We start from the raw sequence: 15,253 nt of genomic DNA on the forward strand, positions 1-15,253 counted from the left end.
TTAAATCTGCTTTTGAAGGTTATAATGCTTGTGTTTTTGCGTATGGACAGACTGGATCTGGAAAGTCCTACACTATGATGGGAAATGCGGTATGTCATATTTTTCGAATGTACATTTTTATTCTGTAACAATGCATTGAGATTATGCTATTGCAAGAGCATGCTCTTATGGAATTATTATTACCTATCTTCTCTGTATGCTACTGATTGCCCTTTCTTCATAACTTCTAGTAGTAATCAGAGATTCTAGAAGCTCTCTATTTCTTCTATAGCTGGATATTTACAGTTGGAAGAACCATCTTTAAGGGATGCCTTGTTCTATTGGACAAAAAGTTATCATTTTTGCTGTGTATCAGAACCAAAAAAAATCAAATGTCATTGCTGCTTTTCTATGCCCAGGTTGAGGCAAGAAATAAGATACTGATTTTGAGGGACTAAATGATCAGTCCTTTCTGAAGACATCTGTTCTTTTGGTCTCTTTTGAATGCTTAGAAAATTAAAATGGATCCTTGACCCTTGTTTAGAAAAGGCTTTCAAGTGGAGAGTAGGACCTGGGAGTGAGTAGCAGCGAAATTTAAGTTTCAACACACTGTCGTGGAATGACGCACTGATTTTGATTTGTAGGATTAAATGCTGCTGAACACTACAGTAAAGAACCTGGAAGAGGGAGGTATGATAGGAGGGGAACTTCACAGGTTGTGAGGCTAGAAAGGAGCACTTGCACCTAATTGCCTCAGTGACTGCCCACGGAGGGAAGGAACTCACTGAACTGCTGAGGGAGGAGCAGTTTAAAAGAGCTGACTGATCACGTCTGTTTGCAAGGCAGCCTGTGCAGATTTTATTCTCTTTTAATCCTTGGAAAAAATACAGCATGCCCTCTGCCAGCAGCAATGAAAAGGGGAGTGTTGCCGCTTGTCCTTCATTAGACAGATATCTCTTTGGAACTGTAGTAAGATTGGCCACTTTGCACCTCCTTGAGTTTAGGAGAGTAAATTAGCTGTTGATCTTTTTCCTTCAGTTGTCATGGAGTAAGTAGCTTTATATTTAACTTCAGTATGGTAAGCAGAATAGACTTTTTCTGGTTACAAAAGTCTTATGACCTAGATGTGGATTTCTATTTCAGAAATTTATATGTGACATTTTTATGAGACTTCCTCACTGTATATAATGACCGTAATCATCAAGGGAATTTGTAAATGAATAGGTGGTGAAGTTTGTTTGACACTATTCAATAATAAAGCTCTAATCTTCTTGCCATGGTACATAAATACTTTAATTTGGCTTGGTACAGAGGGTGTGTAAAATATATTGAGCTGCCAAGTTAAATGATGGCCCTATCAGGGAGACTACAGTGCCATAGGAAAACTTGAATTGTAAATAAATTTTCTTTTTTTCCTACTTCTCTTTAAAAGTATAAATTCTGCTCTCCTGTTACTTTAAATATCTGATGTTCTTGGCTCTGGAAGCCTTTTGCTGTAATACTGTGTGCAGCAACCATTTCAAGGAATATGTGGACCAAGTCATGAGCAGAGATACTGAGATGGTCAGAGATCTATAAATCACAATTTATCAGAAAAGTCCGTGTTGACTACCCTGAGAAAGGAATACTGAGGGGGAACAAGAGAGTCTTAAGAGCCTTCCAAGATATGAAACATTGCTGCAGAAAGAAAGGGAGTAATTTGTCCAAGCAAGATGAACAAGAAGCAGTAGGTCTTAAAATGCAGTAAAGAGGTTTCTGGTTAGATATCAAGGAAGGAAAACAGGCTTTTAATAAGAAAATTAAGCTCTAGAATAGACTACCTGTACTGTTCCTGTGGGCTTCCATGACTGGAAACCCATGAAAAAAAACTGTCAGAAATGCCATAGACCTGGCTGAAACTGCCATGGAGCTGTAGGGGGTGAAAAGAAAGAAAACGTTTAATTTTTAGTTATAGTTAATAAGATGTGCATTTTACTGATAAATTATACTGAGAACTATACGTTCTTCCTTTCTCATCACTCTATTACCATAGTTGAAGTTACTCAATCACAGCTAATATTCCGTATTTTGAGACTTTCTTTGCAGTTGCTAAATTATGTTGAACACTAATCATTTGCCTAAAACTTTATGTAATGGGTGTCTCTCATGTTTTTTCCTTGAACTTTAATTAAAATTGTTCAGGTGTTTCCAAGCATGAAATGAAAGAAGAGTCTTACTTTTTTTCTGTTCCTGTGTTTAAAAAAAAAAAGAAAAAAAAATCCAACACTGAAACCTGGAAGTTTAGTGGATTTTTCTGTAGATGTAAGTTCCTCAAAAACAGTATTGAGGTCCAAGACTACTTTTTTTTTTCTTTTTTTTTTTTAATCCTAACATGCAGGCAGGTGAAAGACCAGGTATGAGAGAAAGAAGGAACAGTTTATWTCAAGGAATTAAGCCTGGTTTGGTCTGGGAAGAGCAAAGAGGCTGTGATTACAATCTGGAGGGAGAAAGCTGGCAAAGGTGGAAATGGAGAGGTAGGGTAGAGAAAAAGAGAAGACTGGATGAGGAGGTAATTGGGAATATTATCTGGGCAAAGGAAACAGGATGAGGAGCTGTAACGTGGCAGCTGGAAGAAGAGTGCTGGTGCCCAGAATGCTGTGGGAAGTAGAGGAATGAGGAAAATCAGACTAGCACAGGAGCAGACTGGAGTGAGCTTGGGCAAAAAGGGTCAGATTTTTATGAGGGAGTCCCAGCAGAAGGAGAGTTTTTGCCTGTGCAGCACTCTTCCTACCAGAACCTGGCACGCAGGAGTCCACTGCGTTTGTGTTTGCTGGCTGTCAAATATCTGTAGAGTCCCCCCAAGCAACTCGYGTGGGTGAATGGTCTGCTTGGGCTATGTTCAAATTGGATGTTCAGACTGGTTTGTCCTAATTTGCCTCCTGCTTAATTACAGGACCCCTAACTCCAAGCTAGAATATCCCTTGCCTCAGTAGTGCATAGAATTAGAATTAGTCCGTTGCATGAAATCTGTTATGCTTTTTTGGACTGGAGGTAAATTGTAGCTGACAGACTGCTTTGTAAGCTACTTCTAATTTTGCAGCTCTGATCCCAAAGCTCATCTATATGTATATCTCCTCTTCCTGTGTTCCTGGAAGCCATGTTCACTCATTTCAGCTCCAAAAAAGTGTTAGCTGCTGCCTTACCAAAGTGGTGGGGAGGAGGTGCGCTCAGCAGGCAGTCAATCCTCTCTAATCAGATTCAGCACTCTGCAGGAACGTGCCAATGGAGAGCAAGCAGCTGCTTGTCAGCGAAGACCAGAGCCGATAGGGTTCTCCTCCTCCCCTCTGCTCCTGGGAGCAAACTCTTGCTTCAGCCAAGAAGGGTGGCTTACTGCTCAGCTCGAAAGAGATCTCCCGGGAGCCAAGGGAGGAGGAGAGCTCCACGCCGAGTCTCTGAGAGACAGCAGCTACCATTGCTGAGATTCTCAGTGAGACCCATGTCTGACAACAGTGGTGGACCAGTGGCCTCACTGGGACAAGGCTCAGTTCTCAAGTGCAGGCTTAACCTAGAAGATGAAATCCTTCTGCTACTTGCTGCTGTGTTAACTGAAGTGCAAGGACCCTGTAGTGGATAGTTCCAGCCCTTCCAGTAAACCACATAGGCATCCATAGGAATGTTTGTGGAGGAATATGTTTTTTTTCATTTTGCTTTTTTTGCATAAAAACTCTTTAATTGCAGAGTCAAACATTCAGAAATTAAATGTTAGATTTAATTTGGCTGTATTGTGAGATAAACTTGATATAGTTTTACTTTCTTTATTACATACTAATTTATCCAGAGGACCTGCTGCATCTTTTGAGGGAGAGGATGGGCAGTAACCTGGGGATTAGGGATTTGAATGAGGATGTCTTATGGATGAATGTGTATGGCTCTTGCCCCATTCATTGCAGATATTGCAAAGTCCATAGTGAAATGAGATAGAGGGAGAGGTGAGAAAAAAAGTATTGGGATAAGGCAGTTGATATGTTGCTCTGGAGTGCCAGTTTCTGCCTTAAGCAGTTGGGGTTATTTGGACCAAGTGAGAGGGGTAAAATATAGGCCAATAGCAAGGAATTGCAGAGACTATATAAATTCCAATACATACAGAGATTAAAGTGGCAAGGTCACTGCAAGGAAATAGTGCAAGAGAATATTTGCAGGCTTTCAGGTTTGTATCCTACTGTTTCTGGATCTTGGAAATCACAGCTAGCRATCTTGAATTTTATTTTTCAAAATATTGCATGTATGCATGCATATATAGCCTTACAAATAGGAATTGTTGTTGCAGGGTGATGCTGGTTTAATACCTCGAATATGTGAAGGATTATTCAGCAAAATAAGTGAAAAAACAAAGCGGAACGAGGCATCCTTTCGAACAGAAGTCAGGTAGGTCTTGTCATGTTACAGTGTTTGCTGATTATCAAACTCGTTTCAGTTAAAACCACCCTGTTTCACTTAATAATTCTGAGAAAGGTATGTGTTTTTCAGATAACTTTCCGTGCTTGGCCTCAGGCCTATAATTGATTTTATTTTTTTATTTTTTTTTTTGGCAGTCAGTCAGAATGTGCAATGCTTCTCACTTCTTCAGTATACTTCTGTGTATTTTGTTTTATTTTAATGGTAGTGACAATACTTTTGCCATTAGAAAGCATCTTCCTTATTTTTACTCTTTATTTAAGACTGACATTAGGAGCTCCAATCTTACTAATGTCTGCTTCCCTTTTATTTGCTTCTTACTTTTTTGGCTTTGCTGTAGACATTACTGACTTAAGTCAGCTTTGGATCCATTTGCTTCTCCAGGCATCTTGCTTCCAAACACAGTCACAGCATAGCTTTGCTTTTTAAAAAAATCTTGTATCAGTCGGCATTTTTCTAATCTTTGTCTTTCAGTTATCTGGAAATTTATAACGAACGCGTGAGAGATCTTCTCAGGCGGAAGTCATCAAAAACTAATAATTTACGAATACGAGAACATCCAAAAGAAGGGCCCTATGTTGAGGGTAAGAGCACTTTCAGTGTTTTGGACTGGACATTTTCTTACCTTTATAATGTTTAAAATGTTTAATGTGTAAAAATATTTAATTGTATAGCATTTTTTTGTCTTTTAAAATATAAATGATGATGAATATATTGTTTTCCTGTGGTATAAAAGCATTCTGGGCTTTTTTTTATCAGCTTTTTTTGCAGTTGGTTTTAAGTATTGGTTGAATATAATTTATAAATCTTTAATGTTTGAGTTGGAAAGAGCCTATTGGTATCTAATAGTCTTAATCCATCCTCTGGGAAGATTCTTGTCTCTTAAGAGATTATGCATATGTTATTGCACTACATACTTTAGCAAAATTGAATATTCTTTCTTAATTTACTGTAAACCTACAAGTTTACAGTTCATGGAAAGCCTCCTTCCTTTTCTTAAAAGTGATAAAGAAGCATGACAATAAACACTGTAATAGTAGCAATACTTTGTAGTGAAGAGGGTAATCTGTTTGGGGTTTTTTTGTTTTTTTTTTAAGAAAATCAAGTGCATGTATGAGCGTACTGTAACACTTCGTGCTTTTCTTTAGATTTGTCTAAACATTTAGTGCAAAATTATACTGATGTGGAGGAACTTATGGATGCAGGAAATATAAACAGAACTACAGCTGCAACCGGAATGAATGATGTCAGCAGCAGGTCTCATGCCATTTTCACAATCAACTTCACTCAGGTAAAAAAAATAAACTCTGTCGTAATACATATTTACATTCAATAACTCATGTAACAACTAAAAAAATACAGTTGTCAAATCACCAAGTATTGATAATGACTTTATGTGGCTGTCTTGTGATAGGGAAAGTTAAGTGTGAAACACTTCTGAGAGTTGAAACTATGTTTATCAGCACTTAAAATCATTGTAATTTACAGTGTGATGTGATTACTTAGAATGGCATTTAATTGACATAGAATTTGGGGGGGATAATTGTTGGAAATTGAGGCTAACCAATGCTGACTGAACAGTTAACGCATGTTGCTGTAGACACTGTTATGACAGGAGACGGTGAGGAAAGTATGTTTTGTGTGAATTGGACAAGAGCACAACATGGGCTACCTTTCATACCATGATGTTATCCAGGGTTTACAAGAAACCCTCTCATCATGGCCCAGAAATAGAAAGTAGAAATGTTTTCTAAGTTTTTCTCTCTGAATCTTCCTCTTTTACCATTGGAATCCTCTTTATATTCTTTGATTCACCGATGGAATAATGGAGAGATTTAATGCATTGTTTCAGAGCATAGGAATTTTTTGGTTATGTGTAGTAAACTCCCTTTCTAATGCCTCCAGCTGTTTGCAGCTGTTTGGGGTCTTTTTAGATAGTCCAAAGATAATTTGCTAGAAGAAGAAAAGATAGCATAGGGATGGTTTGCTCTCCTCACAGAACTTTGCATATCTCCCCCAGAAACTAAATACACACAAAATCCCATGCACTAATCACGGTGAATTACTCATTATAAAGCTACTGGAAGAGGAGGAGAGGCAAGCAGCTTTACTGTTGCACTGTAAAAGTGGGAGGAAGTTAGAAACAGCTGTAGTTTAAGTCATTGTATAAAGTAAGATAAAAAGTGGGAGGAAGTCTCAGTTAAAATCATAGAATTCAATTAAGTAGCAATTGCAATTTTATTTGGGGGGAAAAATTGAGTGTAAATGTGTCTCAGTGTATTTATCTTTAGCAGTATGCTCTATCTTTAAATGTTAGTTGAAAGCATAATAATATGAATACAGCCATAAGCTTCCTGTGCATCATGGAAATATCAATACACAGTTGTTAGTGCATGTACATAAATTGCTTGAAAGTTGCAAATATTACAGTTTAAAAAAGTAACTACTTGAGTAGGAGTTATGCAGCAATTCATGATCAAATGCTTTTCTGTGGCATCTCTAATCCACCTGTCTCTAAAACTCTACTGCTGGAAACAAGTTAAACTCARTCATGACATGGAAAAGGCAATTAAATTGGATTCAGTAAGATTTTAGAATTTGGTAACTTAATGCATTTTTCTTTGTTGTTTTCTTTTTTTCCATAGGCTAAATTTGATTCTGAAATGCCTTGTGAGACTGTTAGCAAGATTCATTTGGTAGATCTTGCTGGAAGTGAGAGAGCAGATGCCACCGGTGCCACAGGGGTTAGATTAAAGGAAGGGGGGAATATTAACAAGTCTCTAGTTACTCTGGGAAATGTCATTTCTGCCTTAGGTGAGTGTCTAGTTTTTGTGCTTGGCTGTTCGGGRTTTTTTAATCATTACGTACATTTGTGTTCATTTACAGTTTGTATTGCAAAAAATAGTGGCCTAATATGAGAGTTTCTGAAAAATGAATGAAAATATGTAATTGCTATTTTCTTCCTCCTCCCCCCTTGCTTCACAGCTGATTTATCTCAGGATGCAACAAATCCTCTTGCAAAGAAGAAGCAAGTATTTGTGCCTTACAGGGATTCTGTGTTGACTTGGCTGTTAAAAGATAGCCTAGGAGGAAACTCAAAAACTATAATGATTGCCAGTAAGTGTTTTTAAATTACTTTTTGCATCCTGAACAGTTCACACTTAATAGGATTAGCTGTAAATATTTAGATTCCAGATGCCTCATTAAGGCAGAGCATTGTTTACAGCTTTTAATGATTTGTTTCTTTCTGAGCTTTCTAGTAATCCTTTTCCTTTATCTGTGCTCTGCATAACATCTCATACAAACATTGGCCTTTGAAAACAAACAAAACCAGACAGCAGTGAAATTATGCCTGTTCTCACTGCGTGTTTAGGGGTGATCTAGTTTGTTCAGTAATGTCGTGATCAGTTAACTATGTGTGTCTCCAGAATGCGAGAGTTTCATTTTCATGTGCAGATCATCTGTTTGTCTGCATGTATCACTGCTGGGTGTCTTAACTGGTCACAAATGTAACAAGGCGTCCAGATTGTGTCTGTACAGTCTTGAGGCATTTGCTTGCATAAGTGAGGGTCACACAGCTGTAGGTGCCTAATTGCTGGCATCTGCTCTAACATCTAACTCGCTGCTGTGTCCGTCTTTCTGACACATGCCCAGTGTAATGATTAGCTAATCTGACCAGTTAAAGTAATCGCTCCTGCTTATCCTTGTAGTCCATTTGCATTCCAGGCAGCTCTGTTACTGGTCATAAACACTCAGGTTTGGGACCTAGAGGAAGTCTTGTACTTCTCTTCTTCTACGCTTATCACCCCAGTAAAAAAAGATCCAGCTTTGTGCATCTAGTCAATATTGATGTGTAAATCATCTTGCTTTTCCAAAACTGTTGTTTTTGTAGTATTAGTGGCAGAAACAACCTCATCTTTGTTGACATTCAGTGGTTAAGAATATGTCATGTTCATGCGGCCTACTTTTTGGATACAGACAGCACTTTAACTTTGTGTCTGAATTTAATTATTTATGATCATTCTTCTTACAGACTTTTCTTACAGCTTTCTTTTGAACCATAGAAAGCTCAATATGAGTCACTTGGATTAAAAGCTTACCTCTGGCATAAATATTGCAGGTTTTTCAACAAATTGGAATGGGAATTCCATTTGCAAGAAAAGGAATAAAGCCACGAGGACCTTTCAGGGGAGGGGAGAGGAGGTTTTTGTGTGTCAGAGCTGTAAGGTGTGAGGAGCAACTCTGAGGTTTTCTCAGTTTTCTGTTCAAATAAAATGCAATCCAAGGGATGGAATCTTCTCTTGGAAATGGGTGAGAGAGTAGAGTTGAGGGAATAAGATGCAGTGGATCCAACTCTTTAGTGAGAGATGTTTTGCTGTAGTCAGATTCTCCAGATAACAGTTTTTGTTGCACGATTTTGGGGATATTTTGGGAATCTGTGCCACTTTCTTTCCTCAGTTGGATTGTAGTAGTATCAAAAGAGGATCATGGACTGGATTCTGCTTTGTTCTTCTGACTAAATAACGCCCTACTGTCATCTTTCTTCTTGATGCTTGCTTTCAGTTACGTGGTTGAGTAAATTGGATGTTTTGTGGCATGGGGGAGGGAAGGGAAAAAGTTTTAGAAACATGGTGAACTTTCAGTGGCTCTACTGATGATTACAGTACACAGCTGCTTTTTCAGCTGCTTCCTTTTCTACTAACAGTGCTTCTGCTAGGCAGAGCCCTGGATGGCTGATCTTTTCTCCAACCGTAACTCTACTGATAATGAGGCTGAATTGCCTAACAGAGACTGATAAACAGTCCAGATATGTTTGGCCTGCCTTTTCTGTAAGTAAACATTAAAAAAAAGCAGGAAGATCACATAAAAGTCTAGCAAATGCTCTTATAAAAATACATTCGATTTTGCTTCATCATGTTTGTATAAAATATTGTATCCTCTTTCTAGAAAGAGGATAATAGAGTATTGGAGAGAAGACAGTAATTAAAATTATGGAGGGGCATAGTATTAGCTAAGGGAAGTAAAGTCTGTTGCCAGGTGCATCTTCCCTAAATCTGGGAGCTTCTGCCACAAAAAGAGCATTTGTTGCTGTTGAGAGAATGAAGAAGGACAGATTTTTGAAGTGTTTTCATTATCTGACTCTTCTGCTCTCTTTTTGAGTTTGATTAATTAGACTTCTGGTCTCCCATCATTTCTGAACTGTGATCTCTTCTGTGGTTTTGGTACTTTGCTGATCTAAATATCTTTTTAATTTGGAACATATTGTACATTATTAGGAAAAYTATGTGAAGTATAAGGCTAGCACTTTCATTAAAACACCATTGTTTTTCATGATGAAGTTACCTGCAAAAATAGTATTGTTTTCTATTGTTGCGTCACGTAGGTGAACAAAGTATTTAAAGTAGCTTAGCCAGTAATGGTTCTGCCTGCTGCCAGATACCTGCAACTCGGCAAAATGGCTAGATTTGTAGGTGAGTGATAGAAACTCTTGTCTTATTTTGGTTTCCATGCCTGCTTTTTGCTTAAATGTTGCTTAATTTGCCTTCAAAACTGAAACTGAATGTATTGTGTTTTTACCTAAAATGACTTACCCATTTGATGATTGCATTGATACTTATAAATACTCATTGTTTTTCCYGCTGTTCTTGTAAAAATTTGCAGAAAAACATATAGGATATGTTTCTGCTTACTAGAGAGATCTAAATGTTAAATAGACTGACATGAAGATTTCTTTACAACTCTTGATTAATGGATCTGATTATTCTAATACACAATGGCATAACTTTGTTTACTTAAACAAGGTTATAGTGACGTAGAAGCAGTGGAGCAAGGTGAAGAATTGGAACAAATCATAGCCGTGGTAGTTAATCATATTTCTGTCTTTTAATCCACATCAAGTTTATCTGACTTTTAAGATATAAACCAGCTTTACTAAATGAGACATATGGTGCTAGATAAACTGCTTCTGATTTCAATTTTCTCAGCTATTTCACCTGCTGATGTCAATTACGGAGAAACTTTAAGTACACTTCGCTATGCAAATAGAGCCAAAAACATCATCAACAAGCCTACTATTAATGAGGATCCTAACGTCAAACTGATCCGTGAGCTGAGAGCTGAAATAGCCCGATTAAAAGCCTTGCTTGCTCAAGGGAATCAGGTTGGTTTTGCTTGAAATTTATGTATAATTTTCCTTGAGTTATAACATCTATTTCTAGAATGTAATGAGATAATTATCTTTCATTATATTGATTTGAGTAAACAAGCTGTATGAGGCTATGAATGAATATTATTTTCCTGATTGAATCAGTTTCCATATGGCCAGCAGATTACCTGTTTTAACATAACGGGGGGGAAAAATTACCAACCCAAAGCTTTTAGCTTTGTCTTTAAAATAATCAGGCCTTGATTGCAGTATGCTGTGGAACAGGTAGTCCCCACAATATAAGGCGACTGAGCAGTAACCTATTTGCTATATCTAGCCTGATGAACTGAAGAGATCCTTCAGTTGGTACCTTAAAGTAGCAGAAGTTATAAAGTACTTGAGATGTGCAAATACAAAACTGTGGGAATATGGACAGGTTCAAACGTCATGTTTTATTTGAGTTTGGCTGCACAGTATGTTAGAAAGTGGATAACATGCTAATATATGTAAAAGTACTTTCAGTGGTGGTGTAAGAAAACATGTATACTTGTACCGAATCAGACTGGAAGCACTCATAGTTAGATTTATCTTTCAGCTGAGGGAAGGTGAAGAAGTGCCAAGGGGCACTGACTTTGTTGTTTTTGATGCTCAGGTAAATATCTGATTATACCCATGTATAATATAGAGCAGAGCATACATCATGAATGATAAAACAGTTAATCCAAAAAAAAAAATAAAAGAAAGATTTAAAGTATTTTTCTCAACTTTCTGGTCTTGATTTGAAAAACTTTTAATGTTTATTTGATAATAAGTGTTTATTTAACCTTACTGTGGCTGAAACAACAGATCATGATGATGGTGTTGGCAATCGTGAACAGAAATGCTCTAATGTACCCATAACAGACTGGGAGTTAAAATGGCCAAAAGGTTTCTGTCAATAGGGCAAGAAATGCCAATGGTTAAAAGGGATATTAATTTTTGTGGGTTTTTTTACTATAAGAAGGGATTCTCGACTTGATTGACTGAACACTATTTCATTTTTGAAAGATGCTAATTTGGCTTGCACTTGCTGTGTTGAGTCACTGAACTGTTGATTTGAGCAATCAGGAAATGCACTGATGTTGCTATTTTCCCCATGGGCCAAGAAAACTAACAAAAAAAATTACTACAGAAACAAACATAAACCTTCCATAAGTCTTCAGGGACATTGCTTGATTCACTGAAAGACAATCTTTTGAATAAACTCAGGAAAACTAAAGAGTTAGGATATATAGGAGCTGTAGACTTTCCTTACGTTAGTAGGCATTGCTGTCGTAGCCATGCTGTTCAGTGCAATGCATCTGCATCATGGTACTTGTATCTGATGTGCATATGGGATTGTACAGGAGCATGGTTTCTTTGGAAAGGTCTTGCTCTGTACTCCAGGTGCACAGAGTGCTGGTCTGCACAGTTTCTTTCAGCCAGTAGAAGTTCCTCTTTGCTTATCTTTTCCACAGTGCTCTTTCTTCTTTTTCTGTCAATATTATCCACTGTAAACATTTACTGCACAAGCTCAGTTAAGCTTAATTTCTTCCTCTGCATTGAGGATGGTGAAACTAAGCTAACAATAAGGAATACACATTTGGCTTAGGCCAGTTGTCTCTTCTAAATAACACCACTTGGGACTGCTGGCTTTCATGCTTGAACAAATATGATTTGGGAAGACGTTTCAAATGATACTTTAGATTTATTTCTAGAAGTACCTAATTTTATTTTAGATAGGCTATGCAATATGAAATGTCAGTTCAGCACAGACATTTTTATAGTCAACTACTACTTTAGCTAGATTTCATGCCATGAAAAATTTGGTGAAAAACAGAATGGGACCATAGTATGAAGCAGTAATAGGTCTGCAGATGATTGAAGCAAAGAATTCTGCTGTGTTGCAGACAATTAGAAAACTCTTTATGGGGTTGAATTACTCTATTACACTCCTGTGTTTTTCTCATATTCTTTGCGAGGGGAAAATAATTTTATTTTTCTTCCCCGGCTTGTTGTTTTTGAAATATGGTTCGATTTAGAGCTAACAAAGTAGATATAACTTAGAGCCCTTTGCAGATCTAATGTTTTAACCCAGTTCCAAACTGTGAAACAGCAGATATCGCAATATAAATCTGGTTCAGTTGTAGGATGTGATAGATGGCGGTGTGGGAGACAACAGAGGACTAGCTTAAGTTAATTGAATTTGTGATGATTGGTTAAACAGCAGGTGGTGTTAGATATACACAATAGAATATAAATCCCTGTATAATTTCTTCTGTGGGCTCCCTTTATATTTCCAGAATTTCATATTACAAATGCTTCCATAGATCACTGAAAATATTGTTTACTAAAAAACGGTGTAGAAGGTAATATAAAAATGAGTACTGGTTAAGTGCGTGTGTGTGTGTTGTGTAGTACTTTTCCTGTTCTAAAGCCAATTACTTTATTTTTTTTAAGGATAAACAGTGTACGTATATGTTTTATAGCAAAATGGTTAACTATACAAGACCATTGGTATATAATAATTTTTCATGTTTAACAGAAATATAAAGATAACTGTATCAGAAAATTACTTGGTTTCAGTGCGTGGCAATGTGTATACATAAGAAATGAAAATACCCCTAAACTGCTGATTTGTATTCAGAATATCTGCTTTGACAAGATTTTGATTACTATGAATGTTTACTGTGGTTCAAGGTGATATGTCATATATTGGAATTTAAAATATTTTGTACTAAATTATCAAAGTTGAACAGTTGCACTTTTTTCATTTGATTCCAACAGGATTTATTTTTCTGGCATACTAATGTTGAGTTTTACAATTTTAGATTGCACTCTTGGATTCTCCAACAGCTTTAAGTATGGAAGAAAAGCTTCAGCAGAATGAAGCAAGGGTGAGTTATCACTTGATATATCAAATCAGTAAGAAAATGCGGTCTGGATGCGAAAGTGATGATCATTTTCAGATTTTTTTGATAAATGTCTTTTGTTTTCTTATCAAACAGCATTTTCTTGATCTTTAACTAGATGCAAACTTGTATTTTTGTTATCCTATTAATACATAGTTTGTTTATAATCTGTTATCTTGTATCTTTGATATTTGCATAACACTTGTTTAAGTAATCAAAATATTTGTTCCCAGGCCAGCTTGCCTCATTAAATAAAAAAGTATGTTAAATGTAATAGGAAGGAAAACCCACTAGCTTASAGTATTAAATTATAGTAATCAGAGTGACAAAGAACTCAATGCCTAGAAAATGCGGTGAATGATTTTGGGGGAAATAGTTAACTAACTCATGTTTTCAAGTAATCAATAACTTGTGAGGTATGTTTTCAGAAAGTGTCAGTCCTCAAATCTGTTATGGACACGTGCCAGTATGTTTGGTGCCTAATTAGTCGTCTTTTTTCGGTTCGAGCACTGGGTGGGTGTACTTCATGGTGCGTCTCGCAGCAAATGCTTGCATTATCCAGCCCAAGGGATCTGCTGGAGCACCCGAAGCCTCTGCCTGTGCATGTCAGCTTTCTTCCAGTGGAAGCCAGGAGGCGGGCAGGTGGTGTGCACCGTGGTCAGTGCGCCCTCCCGCTGTGGAAGTGGGGAAGAATTCCCACACAGTTTAGATGTGCTCATAGAGTCCAAAAGAATATAGGTATAATGGTACTCTCATTTCCTTAGCTTACAATCTGTCATTCTTCTTAATTTGTTAATATGTTATTAATATTAATTATTTTAATAATGTAAATGTAAACTCCATGCTTTATTAATATCATCTATTTTATTATTTATTAAATACTAATATTTAATAATTTTACCTGTTTTTAACACTACTGCAGAGCATTTTTTAAAACTAATATTACTCAGGTTTTGGGAAAAGAGGGAGGAAAGAATTCGCAATTCTTCAGATACATGGTAGTGAATTTATTTTCTGTATTTAGTTCTGAATATTGTCAACAATGCTCCAATCAAATATGGATACAGATATCTTTACTGAATTAAATGAAAAGGCTTTCACCGGTGCTGCTCAGCCCTTTATGATTACAAGAGCAGTGCATCACGTTTTGAGAAATGTATTTGACATACGTAATTGATACAGTGTCTGTTTGTACTTTTGAGGATTCTGTTTGTTAATACCAATTTTAAAGGCAAGTTGAAACACTATTCTATAAAATGACACTTTAAAAATAAACTTCATGACAAAAATGAACAAAATGTATGCATTAGCTGCAAACCATAGCTGCAAAGTAGACTACGGACTTCTCTAAAGGCAAAGTTTCTGCTAGGAACACATTTTATAACTTTATAGCATATGCAGAAACTCCTAACTGTGTTGACATTCAATACTTAAAGAACAACCTGCATAACAGTAATTTGAGCCTTCAGCTGTAAGTTATTTTTTCATATTCTTATTAAGCTTTTAAAGTTTGTTAATTTATCTAGCTGAATCAGAGTCAAATGACAATATGGTTAGTATGTGTAATACCCTTTTTTTGTGTACAAACATAAAGCTTTTATCTAAGAGTAGTTGCATAATATAAACTGCTGGATATTTGCTAATTAGGGGATGTTATTCAAGCTCTGACAGTAATCGCTGCTTGTCCTGCTCAGAAGTCTTGGCCTCTCTGTGTGGGAAGTCTACTGAGCGTATTTTATTATCTTTTGTCAACCGCATTAATAGG

At 36.8% G+C, this 15,253-nt stretch overlaps 1 protein-coding gene across 1 annotated transcript in view; it reads left to right on the top strand.

Moving 5' to 3' along the window:
* Positions 1 to 2: 2 nt before the first annotated feature.
* Positions 3 to 15,253, top strand: part of KIF16B (kinesin family member 16B) — a gene marked incomplete at its 5' end in the record, with an annotated part of 126,166 nt that continues 110,915 nt past the window's right edge. The window contains 8 exons of the mRNA XM_026055955.1: positions 3 to 89; positions 4,286 to 4,383; positions 4,888 to 4,997; positions 5,562 to 5,704; positions 7,059 to 7,227; positions 7,399 to 7,530; positions 10,398 to 10,573; positions 13,408 to 13,473. Of these exons, the coding sequence (XP_025911740.1) occupies positions 3 to 89; positions 4,286 to 4,383; positions 4,888 to 4,997; positions 5,562 to 5,704; positions 7,059 to 7,227; positions 7,399 to 7,530; positions 10,398 to 10,573; positions 13,408 to 13,473 (981 nt within the window). The remainder of the gene's footprint in view (positions 90 to 4,285; positions 4,384 to 4,887; positions 4,998 to 5,561; positions 5,705 to 7,058; positions 7,228 to 7,398; positions 7,531 to 10,397; positions 10,574 to 13,407; positions 13,474 to 15,253) is intronic.

The sequence above is a fragment of the Apteryx rowi genome, unplaced genomic scaffold (genome assembly GCF_003343035.1).
Source record: "Apteryx rowi isolate R43461 unplaced genomic scaffold, aptRow1 scaffold_128, whole genome shotgun sequence".
Lineage (NCBI taxonomy): Eukaryota > Metazoa > Chordata > Aves > Apterygiformes > Apterygidae > Apteryx > Apteryx rowi.